Source organism: Hippocampus comes, unplaced genomic scaffold (genome assembly GCF_001891065.2).
Source record: "Hippocampus comes isolate QL1 unplaced genomic scaffold, H_comes_QL1_v1.1 scaffold34, whole genome shotgun sequence".
Classification (NCBI taxonomy): Eukaryota; Metazoa; Chordata; class Actinopteri; order Syngnathiformes; family Syngnathidae; genus Hippocampus; species Hippocampus comes.
Window position 1 is genome coordinate 425,733 of NW_017805008.1, and position 16,286 is coordinate 442,018.

Here is a 16,286-nt window from a genome sequence, read left to right on the forward strand (position 1 = left end):
GTGTGGTATATGTGGGCCTCAAGGGCTCTGGTGCTCAGGGCCTGCTCCTGAGCAGCCAGGATGAGTGCCTCTGTGCTCTCCTTCAGGCCAGCCCTCTCTAGCCACTCGCCACTGATAGGACTTGAGATCAGCCACTTCAGTTCTGGTCCGGTGGTTCATCCCGTGTAGGGGCTTGTCCTCCCATGATGGCCCCTCTTCCAGCACCTCATCCTCTGTTCCCCATTGTCTGAGGCATTCTCTGAGTACGTCATCCGTTGGAGCCTTCTCCTTGATGTATTCATGGAGCTTGGATGTTTCATCCTGGACAGTGGCTCTCACACTCACTACCGCGATAAACGAGGGATTACTGTATTTATATTAGAGCTGTCAAACGATTTAAATATTAAATCTAATTAAAAACGCAACTGTCATAATTAAGTCAAATTAACTCAGAATTAATCGTGATTACTCACACATTTTTTATCGTTTCTGAATTTCCTTTTATATATTTTCGTCCTATTTTTTCCCCGTTTTAATGCTCTCATCAACATGGAATCATGGATCAGTTTTCTACGTGCAAAATGCAAATATTTACTGAAACAACAATTTCGATTTTCAATTTTACATGAACATTTTTCACTTGGAGCAGTTATTCACACAATCTTTCATACAATATTCCTGTCCAACAACAGTGAAAAAAATATTTTGTCACACAACAGCTCCTCTAACAGCTCTTTTTAGGGAATCAAAACAGAGCAATATATATATGTAAAAGTATAAAGTGCAAATCTAAGGTAAACTAGTACTCAGCCAAGAGTGTATTTAAGCCATGGTTGCATACTTCGTTTTTCTCAAGTTTGCTTTGAACACAGCAGTTAGGCTATGTTGATTCTGTTGGTCCTTCTTGCGCAGAAGTCTCTCTATGTTTTTGTGTAGACATCATTTCGGACGCCTACACTTGGTTCGAGGCACAACACTGGAGACGTTTTATTTTCGATGTGGTCGCTACCACTGCACCGCTGAACTCTCGACGTGCCTCAGCGCACCGTCACTGTCAGACGAACACAGGGAAGCTCCACCCCCTTTATTTATATGGACGCCGAACACAGTAACCTTCCACATAAAATATTTCCAAACAAGTAACAAGTGGCATACATCGTACTCAACAGGCAACCTGCTCTTTATTCACCAGAGGCTCATCAACCTAGTCTCTTATTTCTCTCCCGAAACAGTGTCTTCTCCCGCTTGGTGTACCTTAGCCTTCTCCGCTACGTACAATTTCTGTACATAGCTTGTAATGGATGCTCTCGCTGGCAATCCGCAGCGGAGACGTTAGATGCAATGCGAATGATTTCAGCTTGAGTCTAGCTGTGGACAATGTTGACAGGCTTGCATGCAGTAGCCATACATTATGCTTTGGCTTCAGCAAATTTGTTCTTCGTCGTGTTATCCATTTTCTTCGCTTTGAAATTATCCATAGCTGTCTATCTTAGACGAGGGGGCGGAGTACTCATATCAGCTGTGTGCTTGGCCATTAAGTGGTATTTCAGACTCGACATGCTATGATGATAGCTCAGTTTACGACTGCAAAACATCCAGGTAACTTTGGTCTTTTCAGTGGAACCATCTGGCAACTTTTTAAAAGCAAACTTTCCATTCATAAACTCTTTAAGTATCCATTTTCGGTGTCTTGCGCTGCCGTGGCTGGCAAAACAGACATGGGCGTGGACTGTGCAGCGCACTTGTTTTGTTTTCGGTTTATTTATAGAGCAACGTAACATCCGCGGTGACGTGTTGCCGCTGTGACGTGTTGCCACATTAATCTCGCTATAAAAAAATTAATCACATTAAAATTGATTTAAATTAATGCCGATAACGTGCGAAACTGACAGCTATATGTGTGTGTGTGTGTGTGTGTGTGTTTTAAAAGTGATTTCAGCAAAATGTCAGTATAAGCCTCTGAATATATTCTTTTAAATAATTGTGTGATTATACCCACCATTAATGTGAATGGTTTTCCGTTCCTCACGATTGCGAAAAAATCAAGCAAAAATAGTAGAATTATAGTCAGCTTGCTGGGTCCATACGCGGAGTTGCTGCTGTTGCTTTTGCTGTTGAGCAACCTCCAACTGGGTCACAAAGCGACTCCTAAAGCTGCAGCGACCCGGGTACCTGAAGACCCAGTTGTCGGCTGATGTCTGGGAACTGTTTGCAGCCCGAAGGCACGCCCAACACCGCTTGTTGATCGTTCCCAAGTTGGGCTGGAGTTGCTGCTGGCTAGCTTGCATCCTGCTCAGTAGCTTGCACGCTTTCTTTCCGCTGTCTCTCGCAGGGTATTTTGATGCGAACATGGCGCGTGTCAAAGTGCCGCTTTACATTCGACCGTTTCATCGATGGAATTTTGTCATTGCAAATCAGACACACCGCAGAACCTGTTCTCTCCACAAAGGCGAATCCTTCGGTCCATTTGTCCTTAAGTCTACCATACTCGTCATCTTTTTATCTTTTCGCCATCTTATTCGATTAAGATTAGCTTTGAGCTAATGACGGACCGGGCTGATTCAAAAGGGGACGTTTACTTGTTTCCATAGCAACGGCAACATAGGCCAGTATTATCCAATCAAAATTGCTCAGGAGCCAACTGGAGTCCTGAACAGGAAATGAGCAGTAAAAAAATCGATGGCTGGATTAAACAAGCAAGAATATTTTGTTTTATCTGCGAGCCAGATGCAATCATCAAAAGAGCCACATATGGCTCTCGAGCCATAGGTTCCCGACCCCTGTCTGAGACTCTTATATGAAGTAGGGGAAAATGCCACCTTGCCCACAAATCATTTTGATCTATACACACTTGATATGTCTGCCTAACTTTTGAAAAAAATTACAACATTGCTTGTTTCCTCAATATGAAACCCAAAATGCTATAAAAATAATTGATTGTTTTTAAAAACCATTTGCAGATTTCACATCAACAGTAACAAATCACATTTGCTAAAGGTTCGTTCATAAAAGATAAACAGCTGACAAAAAAGTCTTTACAAACACAGTCATACACACACGTGTGCAGTACATTGGTTATAGTTTAATCATGTAAATACTGTTTATTTATACTGTAAAAGTCTACAATAGCAAAATGCTATTATTGAGACAAAGTCAGAGAAGTAGCTTTTTAAACTGGTAATAATACAATTCGCACCATTTATTAGCAAATATGATGATTCTCAGAATTATAATACTGGCAGGATTAGAAATTAAAAAATCATGGGAGGAAGGCACCTTCCCCCATGTAGGTGGTGTTAAGGTATTATTCCTCTCTGTTAGTTGGATTTGAAAGAAACAAAGAATGTAGAATGTTGTTGGAGGTATTTCCTGCTCACTGTGTTTACGATCACCTTTAGTGCACCTCGACCCCCACCACTTTTAGGGCCCCCCTCCATAGGACATGTTTAACATCAAAAGAGGAACTGTTATCTCAAGTATCTGTGTTCCTGCCATCACACCAAATGGTGGGGAGTGGTGGTCTGGTCTCACCTCACCACTCCCAACTTCTTCCAGCCACACTGGGTCAGATGACATGTTACTTTCTTTGTTTCCGGGATTCGCATGAGAGGCGTACCTCCCCGCCTCTCATTATCATATTGTCTCTATATAATCTCATGAATGTGTGTCTTTTACGCTTCCTGATTCAAATCTGGACCCCTCAGGAGCCCGAATCGATTCGTAAACTGCAGAAAAATAAATTAAACCCTTCGAAGTAACTGTTCATCGCCTCCAGCCTTTATTTGGATTACCAACATTCTCCTCGTCCGATATTCAACAAACATGCGGGGGAAGAGGAGGCCGCTCTTCCCCCAACAGTGGGGGACATTTTAAAGTTTCACATATTGAGGAAAAAAAATAATTTGGTCGTTTTTTTTATTCTAAGTAATCAATCACTCTTCACAAGACACTCATGTTAATATTTAAAACAAGTTCGTGTGTGCATCCTTTTGGAAAAAAAAAACAAGGCTAAATTTGTGTTTCCCTCTATTACATTGCCTCTATCTAGTGGTCAGGAAGGGAATTATGGACATAGGCGTCCAACACAAGGGGGCGTCTTGCCACCACCCGACCCCATTTGCTATTTATTAACTTCAATTAACATGAATACATTTTAATCAAATACATGTGAATGAAATCATTATTTTAGGTTGAGTACATCCATCCATCCAGTTCCTAATTATGCTGAAGCCTATCCCAGCTGTCTTCGGGCAGTAGGCGGGGTACACATCGAACTGGTTCCCAGCCAGTCGGAGGGCATAGATGAACCGTGCACACTCACAATCACACCTAGAGACAATTTTGAGTGCAATCAGCCTGCCATATGTGTTTTTGGAATGTGGGAGAAAACCGGAGTACCCGGAGAAAACCCAAGCAGGCACGGAGAGAACATGCAAACTCTACATCGGAAGGCCAGAGCCGGAATCGAACCCTGCACCTCTGCACTGTGAGGTGCACGTGCCAACAAGTCCAGCCCTATTTTAGGATAGTTGTTTTATATTCATAAAAGTGTTCAAGAACCAATGTGTGAATGTAATGTTAAGCTCGGTGTCGGACTGTACATTCATTTCAATAGGAAATATATTTCATTGCAATAGAACTTGCACAATTTCTGAACACATATACCTACGATGCTACTGTGTTGTAATTGCGGTCTTGATGGTGATAATTTAGAGCCAAGTTTTTTTTTGAGGGGGGCGGGGGGGTTGGTACTTGGTGTGACATGTATGACAACCACTGATCTAACACACAATTCCAAATTTTAAAGGCGGGTAAAAGAAAGCACTGTGACATCCAACTTCACGTGAGTGTCGAGAATGAGGTGGGGGGGTGGGGGGGGCGCAAAGATGAGCTCGTTCGTCGAGTGGGTGCTGGGAGAAGTGTGCCTGATTTGAAGGTAAAAGGCAGAGCCCTTGACCAACAGACACAAAGACAGATAAACAAATACTCGAGATGGTGTTTAACCATCACTCGTCGACCACGGCCGATCCAACCTAAGCATCGCCATCTGAAATGAGAGGTTTAAATGTTATGACGAGGCAGTGGGCGTGCTACTGTAGATAGTTCTGCAGATGGCAGTATTGTTTTAAATATAGTAGGAGGGTCATTCAATAAATGTGTGAATTTGTCGGGATCTTCTAATACAGGTTGAAGAAGCTTTTTTCCCCCAACGTCGTCTCCCAGCACTGTTCCACAATCGCTCGCTACGCTTTTGACTTCATAAAAAGTGTGTGACAGTGCTGGGAGACTACGTTGAAAAAAAATAACCTTCTATCTGTATTTGAAGTCCTTACACCGAAAAATGCACCTTATTAGTGAAGCACCCTCGTATTTGAAAACAATCCGTTTCATTGATGAAAACCCCATTTTGAACAATGTTTTCATTTGATCCGTTTTATCCAAATTACGTATTCATAATTGAAAACGTAAAATGCTGTGTTTTTGGCGTTTTAATGGGGACATACGACGTTAACTTCTTTAATGCAAACTGTTGAGTCTCTGGAGTGCCTGCACGCCATTCACGTGTCCAATTAAACGGCATCCATCCCTTTTCTATAGTGTTAGTCCGATAATGTAATGGGGAGCTCGAGCATATGCCAGTTGTCACTGGGTAAAATGTGGGGTGCACCCTGGGCCAGTTTCTAGACAATGACAGGGCAGAAATATAAACCTTGTAAAGTCTTTTGTTCGGGGCCATTTCCCCCAAGAATATATGCATAAGCACGACGTTCTAAAATACACCACAATTTGGCTAGTTTTCATAGCTCAGCCCAAGATTTGGAGCTAGGCTGGATGAAGATCCAACATTTTTGGGTGTCGGTCAGAATACAGGAAAGTCCTATCATGCCAATTTGACGAATTTGGATGAGATGGAAATCCCACAATTAGAGTGGTTTTAACCACAGTGTGACAAGTGGATTTTAAGTGTGTTGTCATCTTTTTGTTCATGAAACTCTTTCAGGTACAACCATGGGGTATAGTATTGTATATTATGAAAAAGAACTAGGGCGGCCCGGTAGTCCAGTGGTTAGCACGTCGACTTCACAGTGCAGAGGTACCAGGTTCAATTCCAGCTCCGGCCTCCCTGTGTGGAGTTTGCATGTTCTCCCCGGGCCAGCGTGGGTTTTCTCCGGGTACTCCGGTTTCCTCCCACATTCCAAAAACATGCATGGTAGGCTGATTGAACACTCTAAGTTGCCCCTCGGTGTGAATGTGAGCGTGGATGGTTGTTCGTCTCTGTGTGCCCTGCGATTGGCTGGCAACCGATTCAGGGTGTCCCCCGCCTACTGCCCGAAGACAGCTGGGATAGGCTCCAGCACCCCCCGCGACCCTAGTGGGGATCGAGCGGTTCGGAAGATGAATGAATGAATGAATGAATGAAAAAGAACTGTCACCTAAAACAGTGTTTTTCAAACCCTGTTTGGTGTGCCACGGGATATTGTCAGGTGTGCGATGGGAAATGATGTATGCCTGTGTGGTCTATCGCCTGGCAGAGTAATCGTGTAGTATTCTTCCATACTGGTAGGTAGCAGTTGCAGCTAGCTAATTGCCTTATGCTTCGAGACAAGCGAAGTTTCCGGCATGAGGGAATACAACGAAAGCTATCTTTCGTTTAAATTTACTTTTACCGGAGATGCAACGGCACCGACTCCGTTGTGCTTGGTATGTGGTGAAACAGCACTAATGTCTCAAGTAAGCTTAAACTCTACTTATAATTCTACTCATTCTTGCTTGGCTCTCGACGAAGGCGGAAGCTTTTGCTTCTGCTCCTGTCCCACCCCCCCACCGTTCCCTGCTCGCCACTCAGTCCATGTGCTGTCTTTGTCTGACTTTTCCTAGCCTCCTGTCGTATTTTTCATCCTAAAAACAAACATGGAATTGGTTGGCTGGTCTCTCGATGCCATCAACAAAATTTTCTCGACGAGAAGAGCAGGCAGTGGGGAGACTACTTGCCCCTTGGGGACTTTTGCTGCTGGGTACACCCTAGATACTTGGAGGAAGCGGAGAATGGTGTGCCTGTCAATACCGTCCGTTGAGGAGGAGGAAGACATCTACATTATCGGACTTTCTGATAGCAGGTATGCTGCTGTTTGGTGCTATCAGTTTTTTCCTGACCTATTGTAAAATTCAACCGACGGGAGCGGCTTTATTGGAAGTGAAGAAGCTGCCGATCTTTTTTTTGTTGGGGACGGCACGGCGCGGATGTACAACACTCAGACTCAAGCGATGACTGAGCTCAACCGCAAAATGGATGCAGTTTTGGAGCGTCTCTGCATGATGGTTTTCAACTTGAGAAGTTGAAGCTGTGCTTTGGAAAGTAATTGCGGATTTGGCTGATCGACGCCAGTGAAGGGATACAGCCACGGACTCAAGGCCACCTGAAATTGTTGGCAGCTGTCCCCAAACAACGCTATTTGGACCCCTTTCCCCTGGATGGAAGGTATGCACGGAAGCTAGTGCCCCCACCATCACACCCTCCTTCTCGGCCATGGACTGATAAGCCAGGACTGTCTTCATGAGCAGACCTTGACGGAGCAGCTGCGGCCTGTTCACCCATACACAACCAGACAATCACACACGCATACACATCCTTATCATCACCGTCTTCATCGTTCCTATTCTTTTCCCCCGCGACGTGGAATGATCTGCGGAGCGCTCGGTGGACCGTGCAGCTGGTCAGACGGGCCGCGTCGCGGTCGACCCTCCCTCCTCCCCCTCCCCTTTCCCATTCATCCGCCCCCCTCATTACATGTTATGTCTTGTGACTTGTTGTAACTGTCATATGCTTATTTATGTGCTAGGGCAGTGGTGTCAAACATACGGCCCGCGGGCCGAATCCGGCCCGCAAAGAAGTTTAATCCGGCCCGCAAGATGATTATGTAAAGTAGTGTTGTCAAACATACAACCCGCGGGCCGGAACCGGCCCACAAGGAGGTTCAATCAGGCCCGCAGGATAATTTAAAAGTGAAAAAAATGCATTAAAGACACAGAATTAATATTTTTAATAAGGTGCAATTCATTGAGTATCCGCAAGGGGACACTGTTTTGATCAGAGAAGAAGACAACAGAGCCTCAGTCCGTCACTGAGACAGACGCATGACAGCAGACGCTTTCAATAGCACTCTCACATTTACACATTTAATAGCACTCTCCTTAGTTTGTAAGGTGTAGGCAGGGATTACCTTTAGATTTTATATGCATGTGTAAATGGTTTAAAACTTCCTTTCTTCATAAATCTTGTTTAATCTTAAAGTGCATTACTGTATTTTTCAATACCAATTACTTGTTAAAGTTTGTACAATCAGTGGGATCAGTTGCAATGCATATATGTGAATGATAAAAGTAAATTGCACATTTGTCGAAGGAAATGTAAGGTGGTTCATGAAATATTTTGTAAAAGATATGTTCATTAAATTTCAACATTTTCCTAATGTTCTTGTGCTTCTTTATACCAAAACAAAGGAAAGACATATTGTTTTGGTTATTTATAGCAAAGTATGGTATCATTTTAATGGTCCGGCCCACTTGACATCTACCGAGGCCGTATGTGGCCCACCATGTGAAATGAGTTTGACACCCCTGTGCTAGGGTCTTTTTTTATCCTGGACTTAAATTATCCTCAGAAGAGGATCGTTCAAGCGTGTTTTTTTTCCCTCTCCCGACCTAGTGGTTTCCTTTCTGAACTCAGACTGTAAATTTCCCCATTGCGGGACAAATAAAGGATATCTTATCTTATAATGTAGTGTTATTTTTCAATGTTAAAAAAATGCTTATAAATAACAATATAACACTTAATTGTTAACATAAGCTTTTTTCACATTTTCAGCTCGTGGTGTGCCGTGGGATTTTGTCAATGAAAGAAATGTGCCTTGGCTTGAAAAAGATTGAAAAACTCTAACCTTGATTTAATCAAGGTTAGTGTTGTTTACATGACATCTTCTAGGTACTAGAAGATGTCATGTAAACAAACAAGGGGTTTATTTATTTGTTTATTTATTTATTATTTTATAGTGTTCATGCAGCCTTTTATGTCAACATGGATAATAATTATGTACCGGTAATTTCAATAGAGAGGTTTGAAAGTTCTCTCTCCAAAATGTGATTGTAATGTAAACTAATTCCAATTTTAGTGGAATGTAAATCCAAACAACTGTGAATCATATACAGTACTGTACATGCCTTCAAAATACCTTCAAGAGCAAATTGCAACGGATTAATTCCTAAAAAAATAGCTGAGCACCATATTTGTGTTTGTTGGTTAGCAATTATTATTATTATTATTATTATTATTATTATTACTAATGAGAATTTTGCTTTTTTAGTATCCATCATGCCAATGTCGTGTAAACAAACAGTAAGTCATTTTTATTGCTTTCGTAGCCTCATATTTCAGCTGTCCAATGTTTTTGTCAGCCTGACTGAGCAATTTCTTTTGCATGTTCAACCTTCAAAATGTTGATGTCACAGTATTAGTCTTTGTGATTGTTGGGCTCTAATCTGAATAAACTATGTTTACTGACTGCCATCTCTGGGTCAGAAGGGCAATAACTTCCATCCATCCACACATCCATTTTCTAGTCCGCTTATCCTCACAAGGGTCGTGAGCGTGCTGGAGCCTATCCCAGCTGTCTTTGGTTCATAGGCGGGGTACACCCTGAACTGGTTGCCAGCTAATCTTAGGGCACACATAGACAAACAACCATCCATGCTCTCACTCACAATTATGGACAATTTAGAGTCTTCCATGAGCCTGTCATGCATGATTTTGGAATGTGGGAGGAAACTGGAATAGCCTGAGAAAGCCCATGCACGCATGTGGAGAACATGCAAACTCCACATAGGAAGGCCTGTGCTTTAAGGCCGACGTGCTACCCAGTCGACCCCCTTGCCCCCCCCCCCCCTCCACCCCCCAATCACTTATATAATTCAAAATACCGCATGGTAATAAAACAGGCCACAACAACCTAATGAGATCCAATAATGCTTTGGACTAATATTGTATTACAGTCAAACCTCGGTTTTCGTCCATCATCCGTTCCAGAAGGCTGTTCGAAATCCGAAATTGTTCGAAAGCCGAAACCACGCTCTTTTTAAAATAATTTAAAAATTATTTAGTTTATTGAACACGTCTACTCACAATGGAAAGCAACACGAGGAAACGTCACTTCCTCGTCTACCCAACAAAGCGTCACTTCCTCGTGTAAGGAAGGCGAGAGGAGTCAAATGGTGCATTCAAGTGCGCTCAGTTTGTTCGAAAACCGAAATTTGTTCGTCATCCGAGGCATAAAAAACCGAATTGGTCGAGAACCGAGACATTCGAAAACCGAGGTTTGACTGTATTACCAGTCTTAGTAAGAGGTGTGTTGTTGTAAAGCCAGTCAATATTGAAGTCGTAATTTGCAATGCATTATGAGGAGATTCTGTTGCTCATTTTTGGACTATTTTCATCACGCTAAATAGGTAAGCAATACATTAAAAACAACTGTCTGTTCACTACAAGCACAATCGTAAACATTTTATCAAATGCAAAATCTCCCACTCAAATCATTTTTGCAGAGGATTTACCGAACGATATGTCCAGTGAGTAGCAATCCTTCAACTCACTTCCCACTCACTGACATGTTAGTGTTAATCAAATTGAACTGAATTTATATAATTGCTGCTTACCTTAATATCCATTGGGGGACATGTCTCGCTTGAATATGTCCAGTATTAACATTGTAATAGTTGTCGGTCAGTGGGTTGGATGCTCACTATCAATCATGTGACAGCCAGCCTGACCATACTATGATGTAATCCCGATGAGGTCATCGAAGGCTGAATAACTGAAGTCATAAAGGCTTATGTCTAGTCAATGAAGGCACCATGTGTATTCATTGAAGGCTGTGTTTTGGGTTTTAAAAGCTCACACCCAATCATGAAGGCTTATGTTTACAAACCACCATCCACACACAAAATTGTCATCCACACACAAAATTGTCAAGTTTGTCGCCATGAAAGTTCAGAAATAATGACCTTAATAAGGCAGGATAATAGATTTTATTTCATATACTTTGAGACAAGGAAATGGACTCAGACAACAACTCAACAGAAACTAATGAAAATTCACGTTCACCTTTCTCTGGGTTAGTAGATGGCCTGAACAATAATGACAGTGAGCAGCAAATAGAAAACAAGTCTTCGGAAGGGAAAGATGACTCATTTCGTAATGATCAGGCACAGGAAGCTGCAAAGTATGGAAGTCGTCCTGAAGCAGGCACTCCCAAATTCGTGGATTCCCATGAGGACATGCATGGTGTAATCAAAAGTCGAGGGTCAGGTTATGTAGAGGATGATGGTGTCACATCAGATGAAAAAGTGGACTATGTTGTGCTAGCTTCCCCTCTTGAGGGGCAAATGTGCACCGGTGATCAAGAAGATCAGAGTGTCCGAAGAGAATCAACCCCAAAAAACTCAGAACATCAGAGCAGCTCTACAACCTCATCCCCTGCCTCAATATGCTTGGATGATGAAGTCCAGGCTGCAATAAAGACAGCCTCCAAAACCATCTATGAGGGCTTTGTTCATTACGTTGATCCTTCACACGATGTACACATGGCATCAAAATCCTTAAGACCATCACCCCAAGATGAGCAGAACAGAGATATGTCACCAGCCATCCCTTGTCAGGAATTATGTCCTGAGGATAGTGATTTAGAACTACCAGCCGGTGTATCGTCAAACTCATCCCAAGAGGAACAAAATGGAGGACAGCCTTCTGTCTCCAATGACCTGACTTTAAAGCCACAAACCCCAGGAAATGGAAGCAACCCTACCTCCGTATGTTCCAGTGACAGCCCGGGTAATATAAAACCACCCTGCAGCCCCATTGTTCAAGAATTTGATCACGATAAGATTGTCACACCAGAAGAAAAGGTGGCAGAGGATCAGGTCGGCGAAGCGGCACCACCCTTGAACTTTCCTTATCAGGAGTCAGATTCTATGGAAGTTAAAAGTGCTTTAGATGAGCATAAGCCATCAAAAACCTTGAGTCCATCACCACGAGAGGAGCAGCATCAGGAAACAACACCACCCGCAACCTCTGCTTGTCAAGAGTTGGATTTTGTGGAGTTTGATAGTGATGTGAATGAAGAGAAACTATTAAAGTCATTGATTCTCTCACTAAGAGAGGAGCAGCATGGGGATGTCATCACATCTAACTCTACTGGTCATGGGTTTGATTCTCTCGATGTTGACAATAATGTGGATGAAGAAAAACAATCTGAATCCTGGAACATATCACCAACAGAGGAGCAAAATGGGGAGAAAACTCCACCCCAAATTTTTCCTAGTCAACAGTCTAATCCCGCAGCAGTTGATGGTGATGTGGAAGAGGAAAAACGATCAAAATCCTTAAGTCTGTCACCATCAGAGAGGTATGGAGATGCAACACCACCCTCCATCTCCACTGGTCAGGGCTTTGATACTCTGGATGTTGACAGTGATGTGGATGAAATAAAACGATCAAAATCCTTGAGTCTTTCACCAAGAGATCAGCAGAATAGGGATGCAACACCACCCTCGATCTCCACTGGTCAGGGGTTTGATACTCTGGATGTTGACAGTGATGTGGATGAAGTAAAATTGTCAAAATCCTCGAGTCTATCACCAAGAGATGAGCAGTATGGTGATGCAACACCTCCCTCAAGATCTTCTTTCCGGTTATCTGATCCTCTGAACGGTTACAGTGATCTGAATGAAGAGAGACGATCAAAATCTTTGAGTCTATCACCAAAGGATGAGCACCGTAGGGATGCAAAACCACCCTCAAGATCTTCTGGTCGGGGATCTGATCCTCTGAATGTTTCCAGTGATGTAGATGAAAAGAAACGATCAAAATCTTTGAGCCTCTCACCAAGAGATGAGCAGTATAGGATTGCAACACCGCCCTCAAGATCTTCTTGTCAGGGATCTGATCCTCTGAATGGCTACAGTGATGTGGAAGAAGAGAGACAATCAAAATCTTTGAGTCTATCACCAAGAGATGAGCACTATGGAGATGCAACATCTCCCTCAAGATCTTCTTGCCGTGTATCTGATCCTCTGAATGGTTACAGTGATGTGAATGAAGAGAAACGATCAAAATCCTTGAGTCTATCACCAAAAGATGAGGAGTATAGGGATGCAACACCACCTTCAAGATCTTCTTGTCAGGGATCCGATCCTCTGAATGTTTTCAGTGATGTGGATGAAGAGAGACGATCAAAATCCTTGAGTCCATCACCAAGAGATGAGCAGTATAGGGATGCAACACCGCCCTCAAGATCTTCTTGTCAGGGATCTGATCCTCTGAATGTTTCCAGTGATGTAGATGAAAAGAAACGATCAAAATCTTTGAGCCTCTCACCAAGAGATGAGCAGTATAGGATTGCAACACCGCCCTCAAGATCTTCTTGTCAGGGATCTGATCCTCTGAATGTTTCCAGTGATGTAGATGAAAAGAAACGATCAAAATCTTTGAATCTATCACCAAGAGATGAGCAGTATAGGGATGCAACACCGCCCTCAAGATCTTCTTGTCAGGGATCTGATCCTCTGAATGGCTACAGTGATGTGGAAGAAGAGAAACGATCAAAATCCTTGAGTCTATCACCAAAAGATGAACAGCATAGGGATGCAATGCCACCTTCAAGATCTTCTTGTCAGGGATACGATCCTCTGAATGTTTTCAGTGATGTGGATGAAGAGAGACAATCAAAATCCTTGAGTCTATCACCAAGAGATGAGCAGGATAGGGATGCAACACCACCCTCAAGATCTTCTTGTCGGGGATCTGATCCTCTTAATGTTTCCAGTGATGTAGATGAAAAGAAACGATCAAAATCTTTGAGTCTATCACCAAGAGATGAGCAGTATAGGATTACAACACCACCCTCAAGATCTTCTTGTCAGGGATCTGATCCTCTGAATGGTTACAGTGATGTCGAAGAGGAGAAACGATCAAAATCCTTGAGTTCATCACCAAGAGATGAGCAGTATAGGGATGCAACACCACCTTCAAGATCTTCATGTCGTGGATCTTATCCTCTGAATGTGGATGAAGGGAAACGATCAAAATCGTTGAGTCTATCACCAAGAGATGAGCTCTGTAGGGATGCAAAGCCACCCTCAAGATCTTCCAGTCGGCGATCTTGTCCTTTGAATGGTTACAGTGATGAGGATGAAGAGAAAGCATCTAAATCCTTGAGTCTGTCACCTAGCCATGAACAATATAGTGATGCAACACCACCGTCTACCTTTGCTGGTCAGCAGTTGGAACCTTTGGAGGTTGTCAGTGGTGTGGATGAAGAGAAACCATCACAATCCTTTAGTCTATCACCAAGTCTATCTACAGGTCATGGTCATCTGGATGTTGATAGTGACTTAGTTGGAGATAAAATATCAAGGTCACTGAGTCCATCAATATTAAGGGGGCAGAAAGGGGATGGAACTCCACCCCTGACTTCAACTCAGGGGATAGCTCTTGTGGAGGTTGATAGTGACTTGGAGCAGAAAAAAACATCCAAATCATTGAGCCCTTCACAACTAGAGGATCAGAAAAGGGGTGAAACTCCACCAGAGTTAGATTTTCTGGAGGTTGATGCTGAACAGGAACTTGAGATTATGGTGTCAAAGTCCTTGAGCTCATCACCACGAGAGGAGAACAGCAGTGGAAGATCTCCTAAAAGAGATCTGGTTTTCTACAAAGATTCAACACTTGAATCCAAAGAAAATGGAAGCCACTCTTCAGTATGTTCCAAAGATGGTATCCAGTATGCTGATAAACCAGACTCAAGTTCCCTTTGTCAAGAATTTGTTTCAGTGGGTGATAATGATGATGGGGGTGTCATATTAAGAGAAAGGGTGTCATCAAAATCCTCCACAAGATCATCTCCAAATGGGGAGCAGAACGAAGACTTGTGCACACTCGTAGAAGACCACCACAAGGATTCAACTCCAGAACACTTAAAGCCTAAGAGTGGCTCTCAAGCCTCATCCCCCACTTTAGTATGCTTGGATGTTGACATCCAGGCTGCCCCAACTTACACCTGTGAGGCCTCTGTTCATCAACTGAACATCACATCAAATGAAGACATGGCATCCAAATTGAGCCCATCTCCTTCAAAAGAGCAGTATGCAGGAGTTATACCTGGTCCAACCACCACGTGTGAAGAGTTCCGGATAGAAAACACCATCAAAACCAGTCCACATGATGAGACGCTTTCACTACAAGAACTGTCACAAAACACAAGTTCTGTATCACCCAGTTGCACCCAAGCACTCATCACGGAGGCTACCGATAGATCCACTTATCAAGAGGTGCACGTGGATGATGATAGCGTTCTCAAACACCAAACAGAAGAGCCATCAAAGCCATTGAAACATTCACTGCCAGAGGTTACAACATCAGTGCCACAAATTCTGGAAAAGTACTTCAGTGATGCAATGAAAGCGTGCTCCAACACCATATTTCAGGCCCTATTGAATCAAGTAGTGGACTACTCGGATGCGATGAAAGAAGGCAGGGTGTCAATACACGGGGAAGACCTTGCACAATCTAAAACTCATGTTATAACTCCAGTAGAGCAAGAAGGGGACTCACCTGCAAAACTTTTAGGACATGAGAGTTGCCACCAACCAACCACCACAGACATTCTTGGTGAGTACTTCTCTCTGCTGCACTACAAACATGCTCCACCACTATATTTGAAGCTTTGATTAGTCATGTTAGATCAGGGGTGGGCAATTATTTTCCCGGGGGGGCCAAATGAAAAGCAGAAAATATTGTGGAGGGCCGGACCAAAAGTTAGAAATCTACTCCCGATTTCAGTTTTATTTCTACGTTGAAATAAGTTAATGACATTGTTAACAGAAGCTGATAAGAGTATGTATTATTGCTAGACAATGAAAGTGCAGTTATTTTACAGAAAAAGCATTAAAGTATTGCCATACTTTTTTTTGTTCATGAGAACAGTGAAACAACTGGTATATGTCCTGGACAACATACATGTGTGACAACACAAGCAACAAAGTGCAACAATATATTTCCCAAAAAACTGCAGCATACAGTACAGGTACATGACAAAATATAACAAAGCTAGGACTATTTGCTGCAAAATGAGACGAGTAAAAGACCTGGTGGCTTTCTTTCCACTCACTCACTGTCCCGAACTTGACCTCCACTCGATCACCACACAAGACAGCGTTGCTCAGCTGATGTCGTGCAACGAACTTTTGAAGCCAGCCAC

General features: G+C 42.9%; 1 protein-coding gene and 1 long non-coding RNA gene across 2 annotated transcripts in view; both read left to right on the forward strand.

Moving 5' to 3' along the window:
• Nucleotides 1-7,775, forward strand: part of LOC109510034 (uncharacterized) — a 15,358-nt gene extending 7,583 nt beyond the window's left edge. The window contains exon 3 of the long non-coding RNA XR_002167045.1: nt 7,692-7,775. This is a non-coding gene — a long non-coding RNA (uncharacterized LOC109510034). The remainder of the gene's footprint in view (nt 1-7,691) is intronic.
• Nucleotides 7,776-13,573: 5,798 nt separating this feature from the next.
• The window catches only part of LOC109510023 (uncharacterized), a 4,202-nt gene continuing 1,489 nt past the window's right edge, over nt 13,574-16,286 (forward strand). Inside the window, exon 1 of the mRNA XM_019860005.1 lies at nt 13,574-15,697. Within this exon, the coding sequence (XP_019715564.1) occupies nt 13,678-15,697 (2,020 nt within the window). The 5' untranslated portion in view covers nt 13,574-13,677. The remainder of the gene's footprint in view (nt 15,698-16,286) is intronic.